At 44.2% G+C, this 22,882-nt stretch overlaps 1 protein-coding gene across 1 annotated transcript in view; it reads right to left on the bottom strand.

Annotated features, from left to right (window-relative positions):
- Nucleotides 1-1,786: 1,786 nt before the first annotated feature.
- Nucleotides 1,787-22,882, bottom strand: part of Efl1 (elongation factor like GTPase 1) — a 119,873-nt gene continuing 98,777 nt past the window's right edge. Inside the window, exons 18-20 of the mRNA XM_021644397.2 lie at nucleotides 15,937-16,907; nucleotides 6,246-6,430; nucleotides 1,787-2,131 (exon numbers count right to left, since the gene is read on the bottom strand). Of these exons, the coding sequence (XP_021500072.1) occupies nucleotides 1,943-2,131; nucleotides 6,246-6,430; nucleotides 15,937-16,907 (1,345 nt within the window). The 3' untranslated portion in view covers nucleotides 1,787-1,942. The remainder of the gene's footprint in view (nucleotides 2,132-6,245; nucleotides 6,431-15,936; nucleotides 16,908-22,882) is intronic.

Below are 22,882 nucleotides of genomic sequence, written 5' to 3'. Positions count from 1 at the left end.
TTCCTCTTCAGTGCCAGACCCCCTCCGAGGGTCACAGAAGGGCACTCCCCTCTGCCCTACAGAGACTATATCCCAGAAGCAGGCCCCTCTAGCATCCCAAGAAGAGTAGAGCTGGGCTGTTTGCTAACTCCTTCCTCAGGGAGGCTCCAGAGCTTGGTCCCTCCTGGCCTTTCTGCCCTGTTGCTTGTGCTCAGAACTGGCTGGGAAAGTACAGCGGGGCTGACCTTATGTCTGTGGACAGGAGCACAGCTGCCTCTGACCTGTCTTCTCTTCAGGGCTGTCCAAAGGTCCTTTTGCTATCTGAAAGGGGAGGCAGGTTCCGTAGCAGCCACAGCAGGCAGGCCAAGAGAGGGCCTGGTTCCATGACTTCTCAGGCTAGCCCTTCCTGGCTTCCTCTGAAGCCTCTTCAGAAATGACTCTGAGAAAACAGTGCTGATGGAACCACTCCCATGTCCATGCAAACTTCTTGGTTTGCTGCCAGTGAACTTAGCAGATGGAGGCTAGAACCTGAGAATGGTATGGGACACATAATAAGACAGTCTTGTTCTGAGGTCACAGAGTGTTTCAAGACCGGAGACCCCAGGCAGGTTAATACAGATGGGGAGGTTAGGTGGCAACTCAGCCCCACTGCTGATCAGGTCTCTCTGTGACACTGTGTGTGTCCCCTAGGTATGGGGAAGGAAAAGCAGCCTTCTGCCACTCTAACAGCCCTGCTTCTGTGCTAAACAGAACTGCAGAGAGAGGACAAAACCATTCCGGTTAGCGTCTCTTTCATACACAGATCAAGTGGAGGGTAAGGGAACATTTCATGGCACTGCTGAATGATGTTGTCTGTATATGCTATCAGTCAATGAGCCAGCTTTTCTTATCATCCGATTGCTTAACTAAGCCAACACATGATGCTATTCTCCTACGTTAACCCAGATACCATTATCTGTTAATTTTAAACAGATAGTGAGTTATCTAGGAATACTCTCTCTAAAGTCTGGGTCAATTAGACATGACCAGCTATGCCAAGGCTCTGAAGACTAGAGATAAAATATCCACAACCACTATTAAGAGTGACATAGGCTATTAAGAATAGTCATTAAAGATAGTTCAATAACAAAGTTAGATGTGATAATTTTATGACAAAGAATCCTTCATGTGGCTATAAAGTCATTATGCAGTAGCAGAAATTACAGAAGTGACTTTTGGCTAAATTGCACTTGTTCCTTAGACGGGGATACCTCAATAAGACACCTGAGGTGACAGGGACAACATCTAAACCATGGCCGTGAGTGAGGCCACACACATCAGCTTTCAGTTACAGCTCTTGGATGTGTTTAAGGCACGGCAAGGACAACTACAGAGGTTCCTTCTTTTGGTAAATAAAGGGGTTCAGGGCACAAGTCTATTTTAAGAAGGGGTGGTGCACGCTGTGGAGGGGTGGGGGGGTCATGAAGCACAGGCTGGAGGCAGCTGTGCTGGCTAGCACTGCAGCGGACTGACACTATTGGAAAAGGGGCCGATTTCTACATAAGTGGTCTCTCCAAATGATGCTAAACTCCGTGAGTGAGGACTAAGTCAGTAACTCGGGGCAGGTCACAGGAAAGCATTCTTGGCTGAGTAGCTGCTCAGGGCCTACGGATGAAGGCCTGCCTATGGGGTCTGCCCAGCACCAATGGTGGCCTTGACCTCAGCACCACCTCACTGCTGAGGGTGGGGAATAACTCTACATAATGCAATCAACCCTAACCGTGAAAGAGCATCAATTAAAGAAACACGTTGAAAGTATGTTCTCTGATGACTTTAAAATATATAGATGAGGTTTATTACTGAAAAGTGAATCCACACAGATAATTTATCAAAATGAGATCTTCCCAGTCTAGACCCTTGATAATACTTGTTAGTTCATTAAAAAGAAAAAGCCCCACCACCAGCAGTAGCCACTTCTTTTTAGCTACTTGTTTTTGCTAAGTGTTCTCTGCTTTTCCGCGTGTTCCACAATCTTTTCTTCTACGTAGAGCCCCTTCCGCTTACGCACTGCATTCATGTACTTCCGGGCCTGGTTCTCGGAATCAGCCTTCTCCCCAAAGTGCAGGTACTCCTCCTCAGTGGTTGGCACCCAGAAGGGGTCACTGGGAATGACCTTGAAAGAAGAGGCGACAGGATAGGCTAGGTGAGGCAGATGTTAAATTTCATCAGCCTCTGGCTAATGAAACAAGTTCAGCAATGAACAAGTTAATCTTCCTCAGAATAGTAATATACAAATACAAATCATGTGAAAAACGGTGACCATTCAACAAACTTGTAACATCTGCCATTCTGACTTCTCATGGAAACATTCTGCAACACAAGCAAGAAAAAAGTCTTCATCTTTACTGAAAATGAGAAGTGATATGACTAGCATGTCTTCATCAGTTTTGCCTTTGTCTCTAATAATGATCGACTTATGTGGACTTGGTCTTGTTGACTGTGTTTGCCCACGATGGCTCAGAAATCACTGGCAGTGGAATATGACTCCTGATTCTCCTGCTTCTACCTGCTAAGTGCTGTGACTGCTGGCACATGTTACCACGTCTGGTTCATATGGTGGTGAGGACTCAACCCCCGGACTCTGTGTGTACTTTGTCCCATTTTGCTAAGCCTCAGCTAAAGACCTCTGAGGTTGGCTCCGTTTTTCCCTAGAGGCTCCCAGGGCTGCTGTTTGTATGCACTTTCTTCCCTTGGGGACTCTTTGAGGGTCTTGGTTGTAATGATCTTGTGCTGTGTGCTAAGGTCTGACCTGGCCAGGGTCTCTGCCTTCACCATTACCACTTTCATACCTGTGTGGACAACCTTAAGCTACCTGCATCAACATGCCAAAGAAATTCCAACAGGGGAGATGGGTAAGAGAAGCCCAGTCCACTATGGCTGTCCATTTAGAAGCACAGAAAGGTCTCTGACCTTTAGACCACAGAGCAGGGATTGCCATCGGATTGCCATCCTCATTGGTTCACAGAGAACTTGACTGCCCAGAGCTCACTCCTCAGACCAAGTTTTCCAGTTCAAGGGCTAGAGATGTATAATGTCTTTTAACTAACAAGGAGGCACCCAGGATAGTCGTTGTCTGGTCATCACACACACACGTACAGAAAAACATGCACACGAGCATACACACACACACACTCATGCACAGACACAAGTACACACACACACACCCACACCCCTAGAAGGGAAAGCCGAGGGGCTCCATTTCATTTGGGTCTAGCAGGTGGGAATCACCACACCCAAAATAACCTCTTGGGAGTGCTTCTGGTCTAGCAGCCTCCCTCGGGGTTACCTCAGGATGAAGTGTTGATCTGGGGTTGGGCTGACATACGTGTGCGGCAGCACTGGCTGAGAACACTTTCCCTCCCTGTCTGTTATAGCTCCTTTTCTTCCCCCTTTCGCAGAAGGGTAAAACTTAGAAAGAAATTATGAGATCGCTGACTTCAAAGGTTTCCTCGTGGAAAATGCCTGTAATTTTATTTCCTCTATTTTCTGAAGCACTTTCTCTCAAAAGCTCTTGATTGTAAATTATATGGTATGCCAGAACACAAATGGAACAAACTCCTTGGAGTTAGAGCTCAACAACCATGTTATTTCTAAACCTAACTGGGTGCACGTGGGGGGAGTGTGTGTGTGTGCACCAGATCAGTAGCATTTAATTATGATACAGTTTTAAAGGCTTTTAAAGATTTAAAGCTTTTGGAAATAGGACCATAGCAGGTGGTAAGATAAGGACAGAAGGAAGGCACTACAACCAGGACAGACATTTCCTTGACGAATATTTTTTTCTCTAAAATCATTAATTATTTATTAAGAGACTTGCTTTGAATAACTGTCGGCAGCTGCTCCAGACACTAGAGATTTTACACATTACTAAGAGTCAAGTTCAATTCCAGCTAAAAATAAAAATAAAAACCAAAACAAAAAACCAAAACCAAATGGAGACACAAAGGATAAAATAAAACTCGCCATGGCTCCCGTGTAAGGACTCACTGACTGCTAAACCTTGCTGTTCTTTTTTTTTTTTTTTAATTTTATTTTTCTTTTTAGTTACATTTTGTTAACTCTGTGTCCCAGCTGTATCCCGCTCCCTCATTCCCTCCCCAACCCCACACTCCCTCCCTGGTCTCCTCCCTGCCCCTTTCCAAGTCCACTGATAGGGGGGACCTCCTCCCCCTTCATCTGACCCTGTTTTCTCAGGTGTCTTCAGGGCTGGCTGTAAAGTCCTCCTCTGTGGCCTAGCAGGAGGGCTGTTCTTACACTATGTTTATTCTCCTGCTTCTGTAGTGACAGATGGGCACACAGTCACATGGGTTTTGGGGGTACAGGGATACTTCTGTAAGAGCTAGAAACACCTCAAAAATATTCTCTTAACTGTTTCACTCTTTTGACACCAGCTACTGTAAATACTGGATGAGCTGCTAAGGATGTATTTTAATAACAGACAATGGGCAGCAATCTGTGGACGCCTGACCTAGTTAGACTACATTTCCCAGCGTCCTTAGTGGAACCTTGTGTGGTCATATGACTAGTTCTAGGTCATGGCATAATAAGCAAAATGCAATGTGTATTACAGCAGGAGGAGTGGGCCTTCTTCCTCAGCCCCAGCACTCCTAGCTAGAATTCAGCTCGGATGGGAGGTCGGACAGTGACTGTGACCATCAAGGAAAACCAGGACAAGCCTGGGCTATCACATAGCCATGTGCCAACTCTGCACTACATTTTCAGACTGGCAGGGATACCCTCTGCCTGAGTGGCCCACTGAGAAGCTCTGTTAGCGCACTCTTACCCCCCCTTTCTGTAACATAGTTGCCAATTCGGAAATGAGAGACAACTTTCAATGTGTGCATGCTGCATGCATATGAATGTGTGGGTGCATGGCCAGAATGTGTACATGGAAGCCAGAGGAAGATGGCTGGTGTCTTTTTGAGGCTGGCTGGCCAATGAGCCAGAATTTGCTATCTTCTCCTCCTAGCGCTGGGAGTGCAGACATCTGCAGCCATACTTGATTTTTCTCACGGGTGCTGGGGATTTGGGTTCAACTTCTCATGTCTGTTTAGCAAGCTTTTTTAACCCCTGAGCCCCCATCCCAGACCCATTCACAAAAATTTAAAGAGACTCAATAAAATTATTTTCAAAAAAACACTCAGTATACAACAGCAGGCCTGGCGGGGTAAATATGTAGGTAGCCTTATTCACTGAGGAGTGGAGGTAAGGACCAGGGATTCAAGACCAGCTGCAGCTGCAGAGCAAACTTAAGGTCAACCTCAGAAACTTACTTCGTGCCTTCCTCCTTTCATGAGCTTTTAAAACAAAACTAAAATATATGATGTATCACTTATCCAACGGTGATGCGGTATAATAGCTCTGAACGCTTATTTTAGGCTCTGTTTATAGAAAGCCCCAGGCATTATGTAGCCAATACCTTCTGTTGGGATCAGAGACACTATAACCCAGTTTTCTGTGCCAGTGTTGACCAAGGCCACCCTTGTGAGCTGGATGACTGTCAACTGTGATATCGGCGGCCTGAGTTCTGAAAGCTGTTTTCAGCAAGGGCAGCACCAGAGAGGCCAGTGCCGCACCTCTCAAGGTCACTATTCATAAGCAGAATCATCCCACTCAGGCACAGACAACATTTACGCAGTTTTCCTGGCCTTCGCTCCTCTGATCGGGCACTCTCTTTGCCACTCAATGGCTAATTTCCCTTTAAGGATCTCTTCAGGAAGGCATACCTGACCCCTCTCACACACTCAGAACACTCCTCACAACCCCCTTCTCTTCCCTGCAGAGACCACAGTGTCCCTCTGTGACTGCGGAAGGATCTGCTGTTTGCTTGACTCCACATATGGACGGGGGAGGGTTGTGGTGAGCTACGCCGTTCCTCCGGGGAAGCTACGGAACTGCACCTCCCAGAATGGCAGAAAGCTATAAGGACAAACAGTGGCTCGTCCCTCCAAACTCTGCAAGAATCTCTCCCCATTCTTCTACCCCTGAGGGAAAAGAGTTCTTCAAGTTTCACTTTCAAAAGAGCTGTCATTTTTCTCTAACTTAACATACACCTCTAGCAGAAGGAAGATGGATTAATGCTCCGTCTCTTCAGTTTTACATTAGAAGCAGAATGCATGTTGGCATGATCAGTCAGCTTTTACTTATCCTTGCCTGGGCCACCACACCGGCAGAGGCCAGCTTCACTCAGACGGTGCCCAGTCCTAGGGGTGGGGGCTGCATCTCACCTCCCAGTGGCTGAACACCAGCTGCGGGCTCGCCAGTCCGCTGGTCCTCTTCCTGATTTCATCGGCGAAGCCGAAGCTCTCCGCCACTGGCAGCACGGCCTTGATGATGAACATGTCTGTCCCTTCCTTCATTTCTTCCTGAAGCACTCGGCCCTCTCGCTTGGACAACACGGCGTAGACTCGGCCTGCAAAACGGAAACTTAAGTTCATCCACCAACCATGACTTGACCCAAAGCCACAGTGATTTGCACATCCAGTAATGATACACCAGTGACTCTGTCTGCTCTCAATAATCCTGGTTTACAAGACCGTGAATATTTTACTGCTAATTAAGAGGGCAAAATGAGAAAAATTTACATATAAAAGAAAACAAGAGTCCAAACTGTGTCCCCCAGTGACAATTCCCACAATGCAGTGTGAGAAGCATGATGTCTGGAATTCTAAGCAGAGTTACCTCTGGGTAACTTCTCCAATGAGAAGAGTGTGACTGGAATCTTGTAAGTATTATAACGCATTAGTAATTATGAGTATTCTTCATATGATGACCAAACGGTGACAGGAGACCATTTAAGCTCAGTAACCAAGTGACTGACAATGGCATTTTTATACCAATCAAAAACCACATCTGTGTAAACACTTGCTCATATTTTTCCTAAACCAATACTATTAACGTTGATGCACGTGATCCCCTGGAGCTGGATCACGCCTGGAATCTTTACTGTCTGGTAACAATCTCTAAGTCTAACAATCTTGAGTCTTGGCAACTTCTGCGTGACACAATCGTCTTGAGGTGAGATTCGGTCTTACACTCAGAAGGGACACATCTGCCCCTTGGGAGTGGCACTCTGCACATATGTCTGTGGGTGCTCAGCACCCTTTCAACCAGTAAGCAGAACGACGGAAAGGAAGACAGATAAATCACAGACAAGCTCATTAGAGCCTCACCTTTCACCTGCAGCTTAAAAAGCCGTTGATTGCAGACGTGATCTGCGCATTCGTAAGTGCGCAGGTGCGGCTGGGCAGTGTTCAAGGCTCCTCAGACACCACCATAAGTGCTGACCTTTTCTCCTCAGTGCAAGGGGATGTGCCTGGCGCAGCCACCTCTACCCACCCATGAGGGCTCAGAGCAGCGCTCCGTCGCACCCTCCTCTCTGCAGATTCCCTCTGCTGCCAGTGATTAGGAAGGAGCAACGGAGGCAAAGGGCAGAGAAACGTTCCACAAGGCCTTGATGATTAAAATAGCGACCCTTCCGTTAGCCACGGAAGGGCACAGCTCTCCACTTTGTCTGCCACCACTTCCTCCCGGCCCACATTCCCGAGGCAGACAACTTCTAACTTCTTCCTCCAAGGCTCTGTGACAGCCAGGTTCTTTGAGCACTAAGTTGCTTCTTGGAGTTGCATGCTCCTAACCAGCGTGCTTCTCAGCCATGCTGTCTTGGCCTCTGCTGCACCGGAGGCCCCTGATGAGTATTCGCCCTCACACACCTGGCCCGGGGCCACCATTCTGCTTATTTCTGTAATTCCTGAGGATGTAACTTTCCTGTGAGTGTTCCCTGACGCTCACCCTTCTTTGAACAAACTGTCAGGGAGCCAGTTTGAATATTGTTAGTGTGGTAAGCGACTCCTAGGGCAGATTCCTAAGACTGTCCACACCGGGCCTCTCACCTGCCCCCCACCCCAGCTTTCCAATGCCTTCTGCACGTCACGGTGGAGGTGATCTCCTCCCAAACTCAAGTCCAAGCAAAGAGGCAAAGTATTCTTCCAGTGACAGCGCCTACCCTGCCAGCAGTGCTGGGAACGTCAGCTTTCAAATCCCGAAATGGCGAGTTAAGACTGAACTTGAGGGCTAGTGAACTTGACCAGGTAAGTTAGGTAAACGCGAAGTGTATGTCCTAACTGGCTTGCTCCTGGGCAGACAGTCTATCTTCCACAGCTAGACAAGCCTGAAACCTGATCCCCTGAAATTCTTACCTCTCAGGCCTCGATTTACCACGTAGGACACGTGTGATCCCTCTTCCCTAAGTCAGCCTTTCAGCCACCTGCAGACAGATATATAGCCTAGCGATCCGGACAGGCTGTGAATTCCCTGCTGTATCCCAGCCATCTCCCTAAATCAGCCAACATGGCTTATTCCCCTGCCTCTCACAACACAGTATTTTAAGAGCGGTCTGTAAGTGCTGAAGAAATCAGAACTATTACTTTATTAAATAATCTCCGTCTGCTCTACAGATCACCCCCTACCCACACCCCGTTACCAAAACATCCAGTGCACATGAACAAGTCATCTTTATCTTAATCTAGGAAAAACCTTCTAGTCTTTATTATCGTGCCTGTGTTTGCACATGGCACAGTATTTGCACTGTGGTCAGAGGACAACTTTTAGGAGTAGGTCCTCACCATCCGCCTTGTTTCAGACAGGGTCTCTTTGTTGTTTTTGTGTTGTGTACCCCGGGGTAGCTGGCTCATGAGCTTTTGGGAGTCCTACTATGTCCACCTCCACTCCCTCATGGGCGTGCTGGGATCTCATGCTTTCAGCGCGCACACATCTGGCTTCCGCATTGCTCCAGGGATTGGAATTTGGGTCCTTAGGCTTGTTGGGCAAGCACTTGAATCCACTGAGCCATCTGCTCGGTCCACATTCTCAGAAAAAAATTAAGGTAGTCTATGACAGTGAACAGAAGCAGGAGGGATGGGAGAGAACAGGGAAACGGGTAAATGAATCGTGACAGGGGCTAATGAGGATCAACTGGTGACGGCTGCTGCTCAGGCTGGCAACTGCTCTCCTCGGGGGCCATACCAACAGTTGGGATCAATACTTGTAATTGAAACTGAAGGTAATTAATCATGTACTTTTGAGCCGTTCAATTTTAATTCTGCTAGAAGTACATTCTAAATCTGAGGGCACAGTGATGGATCGCCGAAGAAAGAAAAACACTGTAATAAAACTTTCCATAGTCACTGGGCTCCTGTGATGGCTGGGCCTAAAGCTTACAAGCCTTTAGACACCTGCTAACCCTGCCATCACTGTCACCGGGAAATCCACGAGGGCTTCTGACCCGGGCTGCCTACTGTAAATACTCTGCTATTCCTTCACTGGGCTGGGGGCATCACAACAGTCAGTCCTTCCTTTGTTCACGCACCTTCAGATTCTGAGCTCTACGCAAGACACGAGAAAATTCTTCAGGAAAGAAAAGCAGCAAGTCAACGTGAACAGTTTTGGCCACGACTACACTATCTACGCCTCAGCCTGTCCCTGGCCTCGTGGTTACCCCGCCCTGAGAGCACAAGCTGTGTGCTTCCTCAGCCCCAATGAACTGCTCACAGCTCAACGTATGCCAGGGCCACAGCTCCTTCAGCCTAGAATATGTCATCTTAGGCCAGCCCTATAAATACCCTTTTCAGATTCAAGGACTCTCTCGAACACCTTGTACTGTTTGATACTGAAAGCTAAAAATTCTCTCTCTGTGTCGGCTCCACTGAGCACTGTCTTTACAGCCTTTCAGATTCACATACATCTTCTCATGTAACAGCTAAGATTAATGTACAGCCTTTAAAGATGGGAAGCAAAGAAAGACCCGATGTCTGAATATAGGAAAAAAGTAGCTATTCATAGCATATTGTGTTCTACAATAAACAACGATGAAATAATGAATTTCCAAATTGAGGATGATAGGTCAGTAAATTAAAGCACATCAAGTTCACAGGAATTATGCAGAGGTTAAAATAAAAATTATGAATAAGTGGCCAGATAGGCACATGCTTTAAAAGAAACGTAAAAATACTTATACCATAAGGTTACAACTATGCACAGCATTCTAAGGAAAGTAATGACAATAAATAAACGAATAAATAAATAAAATAGAAAATAAAAGGCTGATTTCCAAAGGAGATATTTTTTCTTTTCATCTCATGATTTGTTATTGTTGGTAACACGTGTGGACAACTTTCAAACACAGACGTGCACACAGACTCATAGACACTGTGGGCATTTAAGTCTTACAAACAAGGTCACGTGGAAGTTTTTTCCTGTCATAGAGCTACAAATGCGAAATCAAGTAACTGCAGCTAACCGGCTGGATATGATGAAGCTGAGCTGAAGCCAGCTGCAGACACACTGAGCCTGTGGGCTGCTTGCAGAGCAGGCTGACCTATTCCTGGAAGGTCTTCAGTGACTCTCCACGCAGAGCTTCGTGTTTGTACTGTCCTTGTCAACTTCCTACAGATACAGAAGGCAAAATCAAACCCACAGGTGATAACGGAGCTGGCAGGGTAACGCATACTCTGAGAGAACTAGCGAAGGACCCCAGTTACACCGGACAGAGCTAACACAGTGTCATTTTGTAGGGGTTTAGTTGGCAGTGCTGGCAGTGTCTGGGCTCAGAGAGGGAGCACTGCACAGTCCCTAAAGCCAATCTGAATGAGCATCAGATCAACTGCTCTTTTGTGTGCTGTGCAATAAATACTGGCTGGCCGAGTCGGGAATGATTCAGTCTAGCCAGGCCCATTTCAACAACCTATCACTTTGCAAAGACTTCTACCCATCTTCCATTCCACCAATCCTAATTTCTCATAACAAGCCACCGGAAAACCAGTACACTGAACAACTGGATTTTATTCTTTATTCACTTAATATTACTAAACTTTGTCGCCTCCTGTTGGGGGTTAGTCTGGTGCTTTGTATTTGATTGTTAATTAATTTGCTCCCCATGGCCTGCTTGCTGTCTTTAACGAGTAGAAACTCACAAACCTCAAAATAATGTTTGAAGCCTTGCTTAAGAGATTATTTCTGATTGGCTGATTAAAAGGCCTAATCCTGGGCAGGGCAGAATGGTGTTGGTATGGATGAAGTTCTAGGGCTTTGAGAAGAGAAGGATTTTGGGAAGGAAACAAGTACAGGAGTAGGAAGAAGGAAGAGGCACACCTCCATGGGTTACCACGGGAAAAGAACATGGCAGATAAGCATGGATGGAGGAAACTGGCCCAAATGAAGAACATTAGCATGTATTTTGGGATTATGGATGGGAGGCAGCTCCAATAGGAATGACAGCCTGGGAAGGAGCTGGGAAGTAAAGGTAATTTAGAGGGTTAATATCTGCCCTGCTCCAAGTGAAATAAGGTTATTCTAAAATCTATTAGGTGTCTGTGACAGTGGGTTAGATATAACACCATAATAATTACAGGGCTACTAATAAACATTATTAGGCCAATACCTTTTGTTTTCTAAAACATCCTCCTCTGTTAAGGCAAGAACCATGCTTGACTTAAAGATTAACACATGCCACCCAACAAGACCTTGTTGAAAATTATGAGATGCTGGTCAAACATACAAAGCATTTCAAATGCAGAGGAAAAAAAAAGCCTTTAAAAGCAAAGATAATCAAGTGTTTCCAGCTTGTTCCAGTGCATATGCGCTCACAACGCCAACACCTACATGTCAAATTAATCCAATAATCATAGTTGCGATTAAACTCTAGCACTGCTGGACAAAAGGGTACCGTTATAGCTGAGGACAATGTCAGAGAGTAACAGGTCTGAAGAAAGACAAAGACAGACAACTACTGGTCACGTGACAAAGTAAACGGTATTTATGATGGCCAAACATGCCCATTAAAGGGAATTTTCATGGGTGAACAATAATAATGATACAGCCATAGATACTTTTTGAAAAGCATTTTAAAACTTAAAAAAAAAAAAAAAGGCTATTTTTGGGGGATTTTTTTCCCAAAGATAAAATACTTTGGAAATTGTTATTTTCCTACAATGCTTCCCATTTTGATTATATGTAATTCTGTCCATGTAAAGAAGGATAGAAGGATATATTTTAATAATCTGTGTACCTAGAATTAAGATGTAAAAAGGAAATTCATTTTCTAAATAAAAAGGACCTAAAATCACTTTGTATTGATTCCTAGAAAATTAAAAGGCACAGTCACCAAAGTCTGAAGTCATCTTGGAAGATCTCCAGATATCCAGGAAAGAAGCAAAAAAGGCTTTAGAAACAGCCTTCTTTTTTTTTTTCTTTTTTTCCTCCATTTCTTTTTTCCAATTGAAGTTGTGGAGTTTGGAAGAAAAAGAAAAAACAAACACACACACACACACACACACACAAACATATCAACATCTGACTATGTTGATGGACCCCGAGCTCTTGGCTGTCCACACCAAAGAGTCCCCCAAATGGCAGGAGAAAACGGGCCTGAGGAGATGCTCCAGGAACGGGACTTAGAGCAATTCAGGAGGGGAAAGAGTGAAAACATCCAGAAAGGTTCCCAGCGGTGGGGACGGCAGCCAGCTGGTTTTGGAGAACACGTCTGCATGCGTAACATGCGAAGACTGGCACTGGGGACAAAGGAAAGCCACACTTCACTCCGCAGAAAGGGTGCCAACCAGTGGGTCCAGATGAGCGGCTGGCTCCGGGAAGTCACACAGCTGTGCATGGCAGCCAGGTACGGTGTGCCAGTGTGAAGACAAAAGAACAGGATGACAGGTGGCACCCTGACGTGTCATCCTAGGGACGATGAGTCAGCACAGGGACTGGGTGTGGTTTCGGGTGACCAGCTTGCTGGGGCTTTCAACCCGGTCACAGGACAGCTGCTGCTGACTCCTGTGTTACACTGAAAACTTGTCCTTTCAGGAAACAAAGGACAAAAGATAGGAATACAGCTTTGTAATCTAGGGTCTGTGTAGAAGGAGAATGGCAAGCACCACCTGGAATGCTGAGCATAGAACTGTTGGTTTGGGGAGGAACCAGGCTTCTCTTAGTGTGAGCGGAGACACAGGTGAAGACCTCCACGAACTGTGAGCTTTAGAAAGGCCATTTCAAACACATAAAGAGAAAAAGAAAATCAAGCATGAAAAGCAACAAGTCGTAGGAAAGTGAAAAGAAAATCAATTGCAAATGATCCTTCGGAGAGGAGGTGAGACCCCGCACCTAACTTCAGTGTTGGTGGGGTGTGGTGAGTGGAGGCTGTGAGGCAGAGACAAGCCCCCATGCTCACAACAGGCTGCAGCTACCAAAGTAAAAGCGCTGAGACAACTCGGAGATGCCTTCCCCACTTTACTGAGCCTGGTTTAGCCTCTCAGTAGCAGTGATTTTGTATTTGTGAGCGTTAGGTTTCTATTTCTGGGAGGAGGCTACCCTGATCCTTCGGGTGTTTCTGTGGGCTGTGCCCTTTCACCATTCCAGTGGTGTTTTGGACACGTTTCATTGGCCAGTATCTTTCCTACATAAAGCAGCCATGTCTGAACCCATTACCCAAGGGACCGGCCCAGACACACACTGCTACCTCTCATGTGGGTAATTCTTTTCATGGTGTTCAGGGATTGAGTCTTATTAGCCCCATTTTTTTTGTTTTCTTAGACATGTCTTCCCACTCTGTTTCTCCAAAATGGGGATCCATGCTCTGGTGATTGCCTAGACGGCAAAAATTGGGTAGTCTCATGCTCTCCTATATTTACGTATCAATAATCTGAGTATATACAATTAATTTTCTTGTTACCTATTCTATAATAAGCAATATAACTACGCAAAGGAGAAAAAGTCCAAAAAAAACCAAGAATAATCTCAACACATGGATTCCTTTTCTGTTTCTTTCATGTGGAAGTCAACTGTCAGTGAACCAAGTGTTTTGATGAGGTCTGCACCGCCCTAGGAACTGTCACACTAGCTGTCTTTGCTCTCCTTTCTCTCTGAAAGTGGAGCAGGTAGGTGTAAAGAGTGGGTGCTTTCTTGTTGTCTCCACGAGCTCTGCTCAGGTTGTGGACACACTCCTTGCTTGGGAAGTCTTAGTCATGGAATCGGCTGAGCTGCCCATTGCCAGACATTTAGAAATAGGTGGAGCATGCAGATTGCCAAAGTAAACGAGTAGCCCAGGATCTGAAGGGCTCCAGGTCACTTGACTTCATTCAGCTCCATCTGTACCCCTAAGAAGGCTCTCAGGGGAAATGCAGAGTAGACAGGTGGCAGGCTGTCTGAGGTGCGGGTGGGCAGAAGGAGTGGAGGTCACTGTGTGCAGCCCCCACACACGGAGCTCCACCACAGAGGGCACACTGCTGCTCAGCAGCCGCTGCGACTACACCTACCTAACTTGCTTAGCCATGTTGTTTTGAAATGTTGCCACAGATATTCAGTTTGTCTCAAAGAACTTTATTATGATAGAAGCCTAAACTTCTTTTGAGAGGAAAAAAAAAAGAACCTCAGATTCTTCTTTTGGGAACTAATCAGTAAAGCAAATTTACTTAGAATGTAATTAACTATATATTGACTCAAAGAGCCCTACAGGCAGAAGACCGACAATAAATTCTCAGGTTAACTTCCACCTTTTATAATTTCACCACCACTGACAGTTTCACGATTCCTATAGAAAAGATATATACTATGTACAGGACACCTCGAGGAATGGTGTTTGTGCTCACTTGAATTTTCAAGAACCACAAAGCCTGACTTTCCTTGGTACCACCACCTTTTTAATAAAAGAAAGTAAGCCCAAGTAAAACAGTGCTGAACAAACACCAAAACAGCCACCTTGAACCCAACTTCCACGTGTCCCGAGGTCCCCAACACATTTAAAGAGAGGGAACTCAGAAAGCGATCTGATTTAACAGCTGGTAATTAAAGGGTTTGAGAAAGCCCAAGTGATTCCTCTTCAGGACTGAGCATTTACAATATCATTTCTGTGCTACTTGTGCAAGAATGGTGGCTTATTCTTACAACTGCCCGGATGGCTTGGATGGTTACCGGCTGAAATGCTTATTCAACTGGGACAAAAATGCTGCCAAATTGGGGTTCTATCCTTACTGGCCAGAGCTTTCACCATAAAACTTAAGAACAAAACGAGTATGAAAATATTTCATTTATAAAGCTTTTAAAAAGTCTAGGAATAAATTAAACCAAGGAAGTGAAAGACTTCTTTAAGAAAAATTTTAAAAAGCTGATAAAAGAAACTGAAGAAGACACCGGATGGTAGAAAGCCCTTCCAAGTTCCTAGCAAAATGCAGCGAAGATGGGTATTCAATCAAAGTAGTCTACAGATTCAATACAACGCCCATCAAGATTCCAGTGGTGTTTTTCATGGACCTGGACAAAAGAATCCTGAGATCTGTTTGGAAATATAAAATTGTTTTGGGACAGCCAAAACAATTTATCTGTGAACACAACTCAGCCATCACACTACATGATATCTAACTATATGACAGAGCCACCGTGACAAAAATAGCATGATATCCGACACAGAATCAAACATGGAGACCAATGGAATATAATATAAGCTTAGAGATAAATTCAACACAGCTAAGGACATCTAATATTTGAAAAAGGTACCAAAATCACAAACTGGTAAAAAGACAGCTTACTCAATAAATGATACTGGTAAAACTGGATATCCAACTGCAAAAGATAAAATTAGATCTGTCTCTCCTACCCTGCACACACACAAATAAATCACTCCAAACTTAATCAAAGATCTGACCTTAAAGTATAAAGAAGATACATTTGCTCCAAAAGAAAAGACTTAGAGTAGACATGTATTTTCCCTCTCAAGATTTTAACATATAAGGTCTCTGGCTTTCAGAAACCTCTTAATTCTTTAGTAGTAAATCAGATGATATGACTCCAACAAAACATTAACTGGGTTTAAGATACAGCAGACATTGTTACTCAGGGCATCTCTCTTCTTTATCCTTCCCTCCTTACCGAGGACATCGCTGGTGGCCATGATGTCACATGTGTACATAGCTGCCATCAGGCGTTGAGGTTTCACCTGCAGAGCATAGCGGCATGCTTCTTTCATGGTGGCGATCAGCTGCCCGGAGAAGGGTCCATAGCAGTCAGTGATGGGAGAGTCTCCTTTCTGGGAAGTCACTTCAGAAGGCTCTGGGCAGCCATCTTGTTGCTCTTGGTTTTCATCTTCAATGTGACATCCCCCCTGTCCTTCTCCTGCCAGGTCACACTGACCTTGGCTCTGTTTATCACTTGCTCCTTGTTCTGCACATTTATTTAGTTCCCACTTTTCTAGAACAAAGCAGACACCCATGAGGGGCTCCTCACACATGGGGCCAGAGAGCGTTGCTAGCTGGAAGCCACTCACAATGCTATTGCCGAAATCTCGGAATCTACTGGCTTCTTTTGATTCTCTGCCGGCAGGGCCAGACCAGACTGAGTTCTGAAAATCTTCACTTCTACTGACAAGGATGTTGGGCCCACATTTTCTTGGGCCAAATGACCAGATCTGGTCAACAGTGTTCCTCCACTTTCTCCCTGTTAGATGTTGCTCTAGTTTCCCTTTGAATTCCCAGATCTTCTCTTGGGTCTTCTGATGAATCGCCTGCGTATTTCTGCCCTCATTCAAGGAGGATGTCAAAAGCTCCATGGAACGAATCAAGTCGCTGTTTTCTTCCAGAATCCGAGTGACTTCTTCTGGCAGCGGTATTGCACGGACGCTGAGTGTGGCCAGTTTATTGGGCGTCGGGATGGTGATCAGCCCATCCGAGTCCACTTGGATTCCCTCTGGGATTTTGCTTTGCTCTTCTTTTGTTTGGTGTATCACAGCAACTTTTTGCTGCCTGCCTATTTCTTCGTTGACCATGTCAACTTTGGGAGGTTTTGTGATTGTTTCTCTGAATGGAATAATGGGTTCGGATACACTGATGTGAATCTTTGCAAACCTATGAGAGCAAGAGAAATAATAGATGGTTAGAATCATAGCACTGCATCAGACATGGAGATAGTGGAGAAACACAGAAACATGAAAATCATTTTCTACAAGAGCCTGTAATTTACATTCTATTTCGATTCACACAGTGTTTTCATTTCAGATTGAGAGACAACCTCTGATGGGACTGTACCTCCAGGGAGCTCCCTACTTGTGCTGGGATGTCGCTGCTTTGTTTATTCTCAAGACAAACAAACCATCTATTTAGGTACGAATGGTTTTGAGTGGAAAAGAAATATTGTAGTGGCATCTGACACAGGACTCCTTTAAGATCAAATCTGCCACACCTCCATCTGGAGAAGAGAAGCCCAGTGACCACAGCTTTGAAGAGACTGTCAGAGCTGCATGATACATTTGGCATTGACAAGGAGGTACGCATGAAGCCAGAATGACACAAGACTGTCTAGACTCGAATTTCACCACAAACCTTCTGCAGTGACAAGAAGCTCTCTATCTTCTCTCTGATAACTGAGGACTGGAAAGGTGGCTAGTACAACAGAAGAAAAAAATTTTAAAATTTATTAAATGTAAATATCCATACATGGCTCAGCACTGGAAATCCGACTAGTGTTGTTGAAGCATTGAAATTTCAATTTCACTGGATTTTAACTGCTATTATTTAAACAGCTTCATACAGTTCTGCGGCTTCACATAGATACCGTGTGCAGTACTGAATGGCACAGGACTTGAGCCCTAATCTGGCACAGAGCTCAGACAGTTCCCTTTCCACACGATATTAGGTTTAGTTTCTTTCTTTTCAGGTATGAGCTCACCTAGGACAGACACTGGAACTAGCATGGGCTGACTCTGCTGTTGCTGCTGAAGAATGGGGCAAGCTTTCATTTCGTCTTATTTTCTGTTTACGCCATTGTCAATTCACACTAAAGCTCTTGGGTACTTTACATCTGTGTGTTTGTGTGTGTGCACGCACAGTCGTGCATGTACAAATACATTATATTAATTTTTGGAATCTTGGAATGAAGCCTTCCCTGAGAAATTTATTCCATACGAAAACTGGATGATGACAGTTCTCCCTAGATTTTTTTCTCTTTCTAGTATTTTGTAAATAGGGCCATATTTATACAATAAATTTGAAAATTCAATAAATACATTTTTAAATGAAACTGATATTCAAATACATTTTAGCATATAGAACCCAAAACAGACTATAATGTTTAGAAGAAGAAGAAGGAAAAAAAAAAAAACAACGCATGATAGAAGGTTTCTTCCACTAAGAGCTATGGCTCTACCAGTAAGGTTTTTTTCTCTTTCAAGGATTAGCTTACTTCAAGTGTACATGTCTGCTCCAGGATACACAAGATGGATGACTACCCAACATTGTCCAATTAAAAATTACTTTGATGGCCAAACTTGAGAGTACATACAGATGAAACTGTAGTTTAATCTCAAGAAATAATTCAGACGGAAAAGAAATAAAATAACAATGACGTGTTGAGAATACTCATGTGTATTTTGCTTTGTGATGTCACTTACTACCCTGAAGCATTATGCCAAGTCCTTCACAAATGTGTAATTTCCTTAACAGACCACGATCCTTACTGTGTAGAGGAGAAAATCAGGTACATATACATGTTGTCTAAGAGGTTCGAAAGTGGAGAATCTAAGATCTAAATCTCAGTCTAACTTTAGCATTCACACTCCCCGCCATTTACACTATAGTGAAAAGTTGAATTCAACAGCATGTTAAAGAAAAAATTCAAAATGCTGAATGATTTCGAATGTAATATTAATTTGTATGAGGTCTGTCCATATAATTGAAATTGTGATATAAAACAAAATATGTTAAAAATGTCAAGGTAATCTATATAAAATCATTATTTAAAATGTCAAAACTGCATTCAATACATATTCTTTGTTAAAAAAAAAAAAAGTATTTAGATACCTCTGAAATAATAACAACGGCCACTGACTAGCCCCAAATAGCTAACTTGGTCTTCCCTTAGGCATGTGGTTCTCCCCACTGAGGGTGTAGTTTACTACTGCATCAATGCTAACGAGCCATTCTTGTTGCTAGGTGGACAGTGGGGCACATGGGCCTGAGCATCCCACCCTATCCCAGTCAGCACCTGCCCCGGCACGGGCTTAATTCCTTTTTATGCAGATTTAGGAGCTATTGAAATCTTACTATTGAAAGCGCAAACCATTCTTTGTTTCATGTCATTAGAAAAAGAAGCCAAATTCATGTTAGAGCTCCTTGACTACTTATGAAAAGCATTTACTGGAATTCACAATTTCATGTGGCTAAGTAATAATTAGTCTGCACTTCAGCAAACAAACAAACAACAGTAACAAAAAACCCACAGTATCACGATAAAATTCCTTGTTTTGAGAAATCTTGTAGGTTTTTAAAAATCACTTATTTTCACCTAGGTTTAATAAAATAAGTTATACAAGGAGGCAGAGCAAGTAAATGCCACATAGCAAAGAAAACTGCCAATGGTCTAAGATTTAAATTTATCAGTTAACTGTTGGAGGCTGGGTGAGTAGAAGCAGATTGAAATTACCAAAAGGAAAGAAGGTAGGAAGGAAGGAGGGAGGATACGAAGGAAGGAAGGAAGGAAGGAAGGAAGGAAGGAAGGAAGGAAGGAAGGAAGGAAGGAAGGCAAACCAACCAAAACTGTGACTTCCAGCCTTATTTCAGATAAGTCTCTATGCCTGTGCTGAACATCAATCTAAACGTGTGTGTATGTTTCATTACACTGTTTTAAAGATGTCTTTAATTTTTTAACTTGCAGGTTTTTAGAAAAAGGTTTACTCTTTATTTCTGTATATGTATGTGTACTTGTATGCGTTTATGTGCAACGTGTGTGTGCAGTGACCGCAGAGACCAGAGGGCATAAAGTTCCTGGAGCTGTGAGCTGCCTAACGGTGGTGCTAGGACTGGTCTGGTGCTCTGAGAGAGCAGTAGGTGCTCGTAACTGTTGAGTCATCTCTCCAGTTTACAGCTGAATTCTTTAAATAGAAAAATCATAGCAATGGAAAAAAAGTTTTTAAATTATTAGAGAATATATGTGTATATAGTTCAAGGAAGCCAACTGCAAAGCTGTGGGAACTGAGACAATGCAACGGTAACATTATAGTTACCTTTTATTATAACATAACAAAAAAAAAAATCTATGCACTACTTTGGATTTCTGAGGTCCTAAGAAGTCTGCTATAGAGATTGCCCCTATGATTAAAGCCATCCCAGGATGTGGAGGGAAGTATGGGGCTGCCAAACCTACAAGGCACCAGGAGCAGAAGCTTTGTAAACCATGGCAATTCAGAGCCTGCTGCTACTTATAAATAAATAGATCAAAAGAGGATGTGTGATAGATGGATGGATGGATGGATGGATAGATAGATAGATAGAAAAGTGCAGTAGGCTTCTATTATAGCTGTGATAGTGCTTCATGTGGGTTTCTGCTCCATCTGCTCTGTATCTAAGATCTGGATGCTAAGAACTCTGACAGTTCCTCTAGCCCAGCGACAACAGCTGACACTTCACCTCTCCCTCTTCTGAAAAAGTTGAAATAAGAGGCATGCTCCATGACAACTAAAAACAGTCCTCATTGGCCATAAACGTTCTTACTATACCTGTGAAATGCAGTAGTCACAAACCAGTACACAAAGACTCTACTGCTCTGTGATCATTAGCTCAGTGTGAACACCCACGCAAACCACGGCCCAGCTTCTCTAGCCATAAGAAGGCACTTTCCCATCTCTTCCAAATCCCTCACAGGCAACTATACTGTCTACTGTAACCTGAGTCCCCTTTCTGCTTTTACTATTTAAAGGCAAATTTCTATACTCTGTAGTTTAAGTGTGTGTACACCAAAGCTCAACAACGGCTGTCATCCTCAATCACTTTCCACTATAACTAGTGACAACCTTCTTATGGTGGTGCATTCCTATAGTTCCAGATACTTAGGAGGCTGAGGCAGGGAGCCTGGAGCCTGGGAGTGTCAGGCCATCCCAGGCCATGCAGTGGAAAACCTACCCTAGAACAAAAATGTATCAAGAGAACTCAGCCTTGACAAACATTTGCCCAGCTTTGTTACACATGCAGAGATTTAGAAACGGAAGATTTGCCATGCAGAGAGAAATGCCTGTTTTTGTAGGAGACAACAAACCAAACTCCAATAGTGTTCAATTACTACTCGCATTAGTCATGTATCAAGCATATCATTCTGAATCTCAATCATTTGAGGATGTCTTTAAAAACTGTGAATACCAGTGGGTATATAGAGGTATCTCATGTTGTGTGCCTGTGATGCATGTGTGTGTGCGTACATGTGCAGGCCACAGCACGACTTTGGCTGTTGTGCCTCAGACGCCATCTTCCCGTTTTTGAGGCAGGGTCTTTCACTGGCCTGGTACTCACCGCGTAGATTAGGCTCTCTGGCCACCAGGGACTGGCCTGTTGCCACCTCCCCAGCAATGGGATTACAAGTGAGCGCCAGCGTTTCTGCCTCTTTAATATGGGTCTAAGTTCAGGTCTCCACGCTCACAAGGCAAACCTTTACTCCATGATCCTAGCCCCTCACTTATGTTTGAACTTACATTTTATCAAGTGTTGACTGGCTCAGTACATTTTAAAGTGCCTTTTTGCCTTCAGATTCCTGTTGTGGTGTGCCTGTCGGTGTTGGTAACGGACCTTTGGGTTGCAGCGTTTCTTGAGTATTTTTAGGCATTATTTAGATATGCGGATGTAGGTCTCACGTGCTGCAGCTCCTACAAAGGTTACAGCACACTGGTGCTTGCTTTCTTACTCTGGGGACTCTGTTGAGGATTAACTAAATCTTCACCACCATTTGTGCCTTTAATACCAAACTTTCTTACTCACCTCACTTACCTGTTCCCTTACAGTATCTTCTAGACAGTAGGAAGTTTTCAGTCTTCACACTTTAACCTACAACCTACCTAACACACTTTTCTGAGTAAGATATGAAATGAGTGCTGTCTCTCTCTCTCTCTCTTTGTCTATCTCTGTCTCTATCTCTGTGTATCTCTGTCTCTCTCTCCCCCTCTCTCTCTGGATATCTAATTGGGCAGCACTCCTTACTGGAAAATCTGTCCTTCCCCCATTGCTCTGCATTGCAACCTGTTTTTTGGAGCCTGCACTAGTCCATCACCTTTGTGGTCAACATCACAGTCTCACTGTTGCTTTAAAGAAGACTGAGTTCCAGTCCCAGCACAAGAACCCACCTGGGAGTTCTTCTTTGGTTATTATTGGCTCTTTTGTGAAAATTTCAAAATTTCACCTCAGCATGAAAAGTTCTACACATGTGGGGAAGGGGAGAGGAAATGGACATTCCTTCAAGGACACGCCCCCAGTGACATACATCCCTCAATCAGACCCCACCTGACAGGGAATTCAGGATAATTTCTTCTCACTACACTTGGCCCCCAAACAAGTCCTTACTTATCACAGGGCACTGGGGTACTGCAGAATACAACGGCCCTTTGCCAACACCACTCAGTTCTGTTTCTTGGGGTTCAAAAGCAGCACTTGTTATAGCCACAAAGTGCGACCCAACTGAGCCAGTGCACCTGCCCCCAGTCTTCTCGTACTTGCACTCAGCTTAGCTGACTGCTCTGCGACCACCTTTCTGTACGGAGGAGCGAGATTCCATTCTTCCGGGAGCCAGGTAAGTTCTGAGATCTGACAGGGAAGGATGGGCTCGGGGTCATTCCTCTATCACCGGGGGATGCATGAAGAAAATTGTTTGAACTGTTTTGTTTGTCTTAAGTGAGGGGATGGTAAGCAGTATTTTCAGAAACGTTTAGTCACACAGTTAAGGACCACGTCAGAATTTAAATGGGATTACAACCCATATCTGCCCCAGAGTGCATGGGCAGGAGGATTGTGACTTCAAGGCCAAACTGTGTTTTATGCAGGGAAACTCTAAATAAAAGAGAGAGAAA

This window comes from Meriones unguiculatus, chromosome 14, assembly GCF_030254825.1.
Source record: "Meriones unguiculatus strain TT.TT164.6M chromosome 14, Bangor_MerUng_6.1, whole genome shotgun sequence".
Taxonomy (NCBI): Eukaryota; Metazoa; Chordata; class Mammalia; order Rodentia; family Muridae; genus Meriones; species Meriones unguiculatus.
Note: the sequence above shows the minus strand (reverse complement) of the source record. Positions and strands in the feature narration are given on the sequence as shown.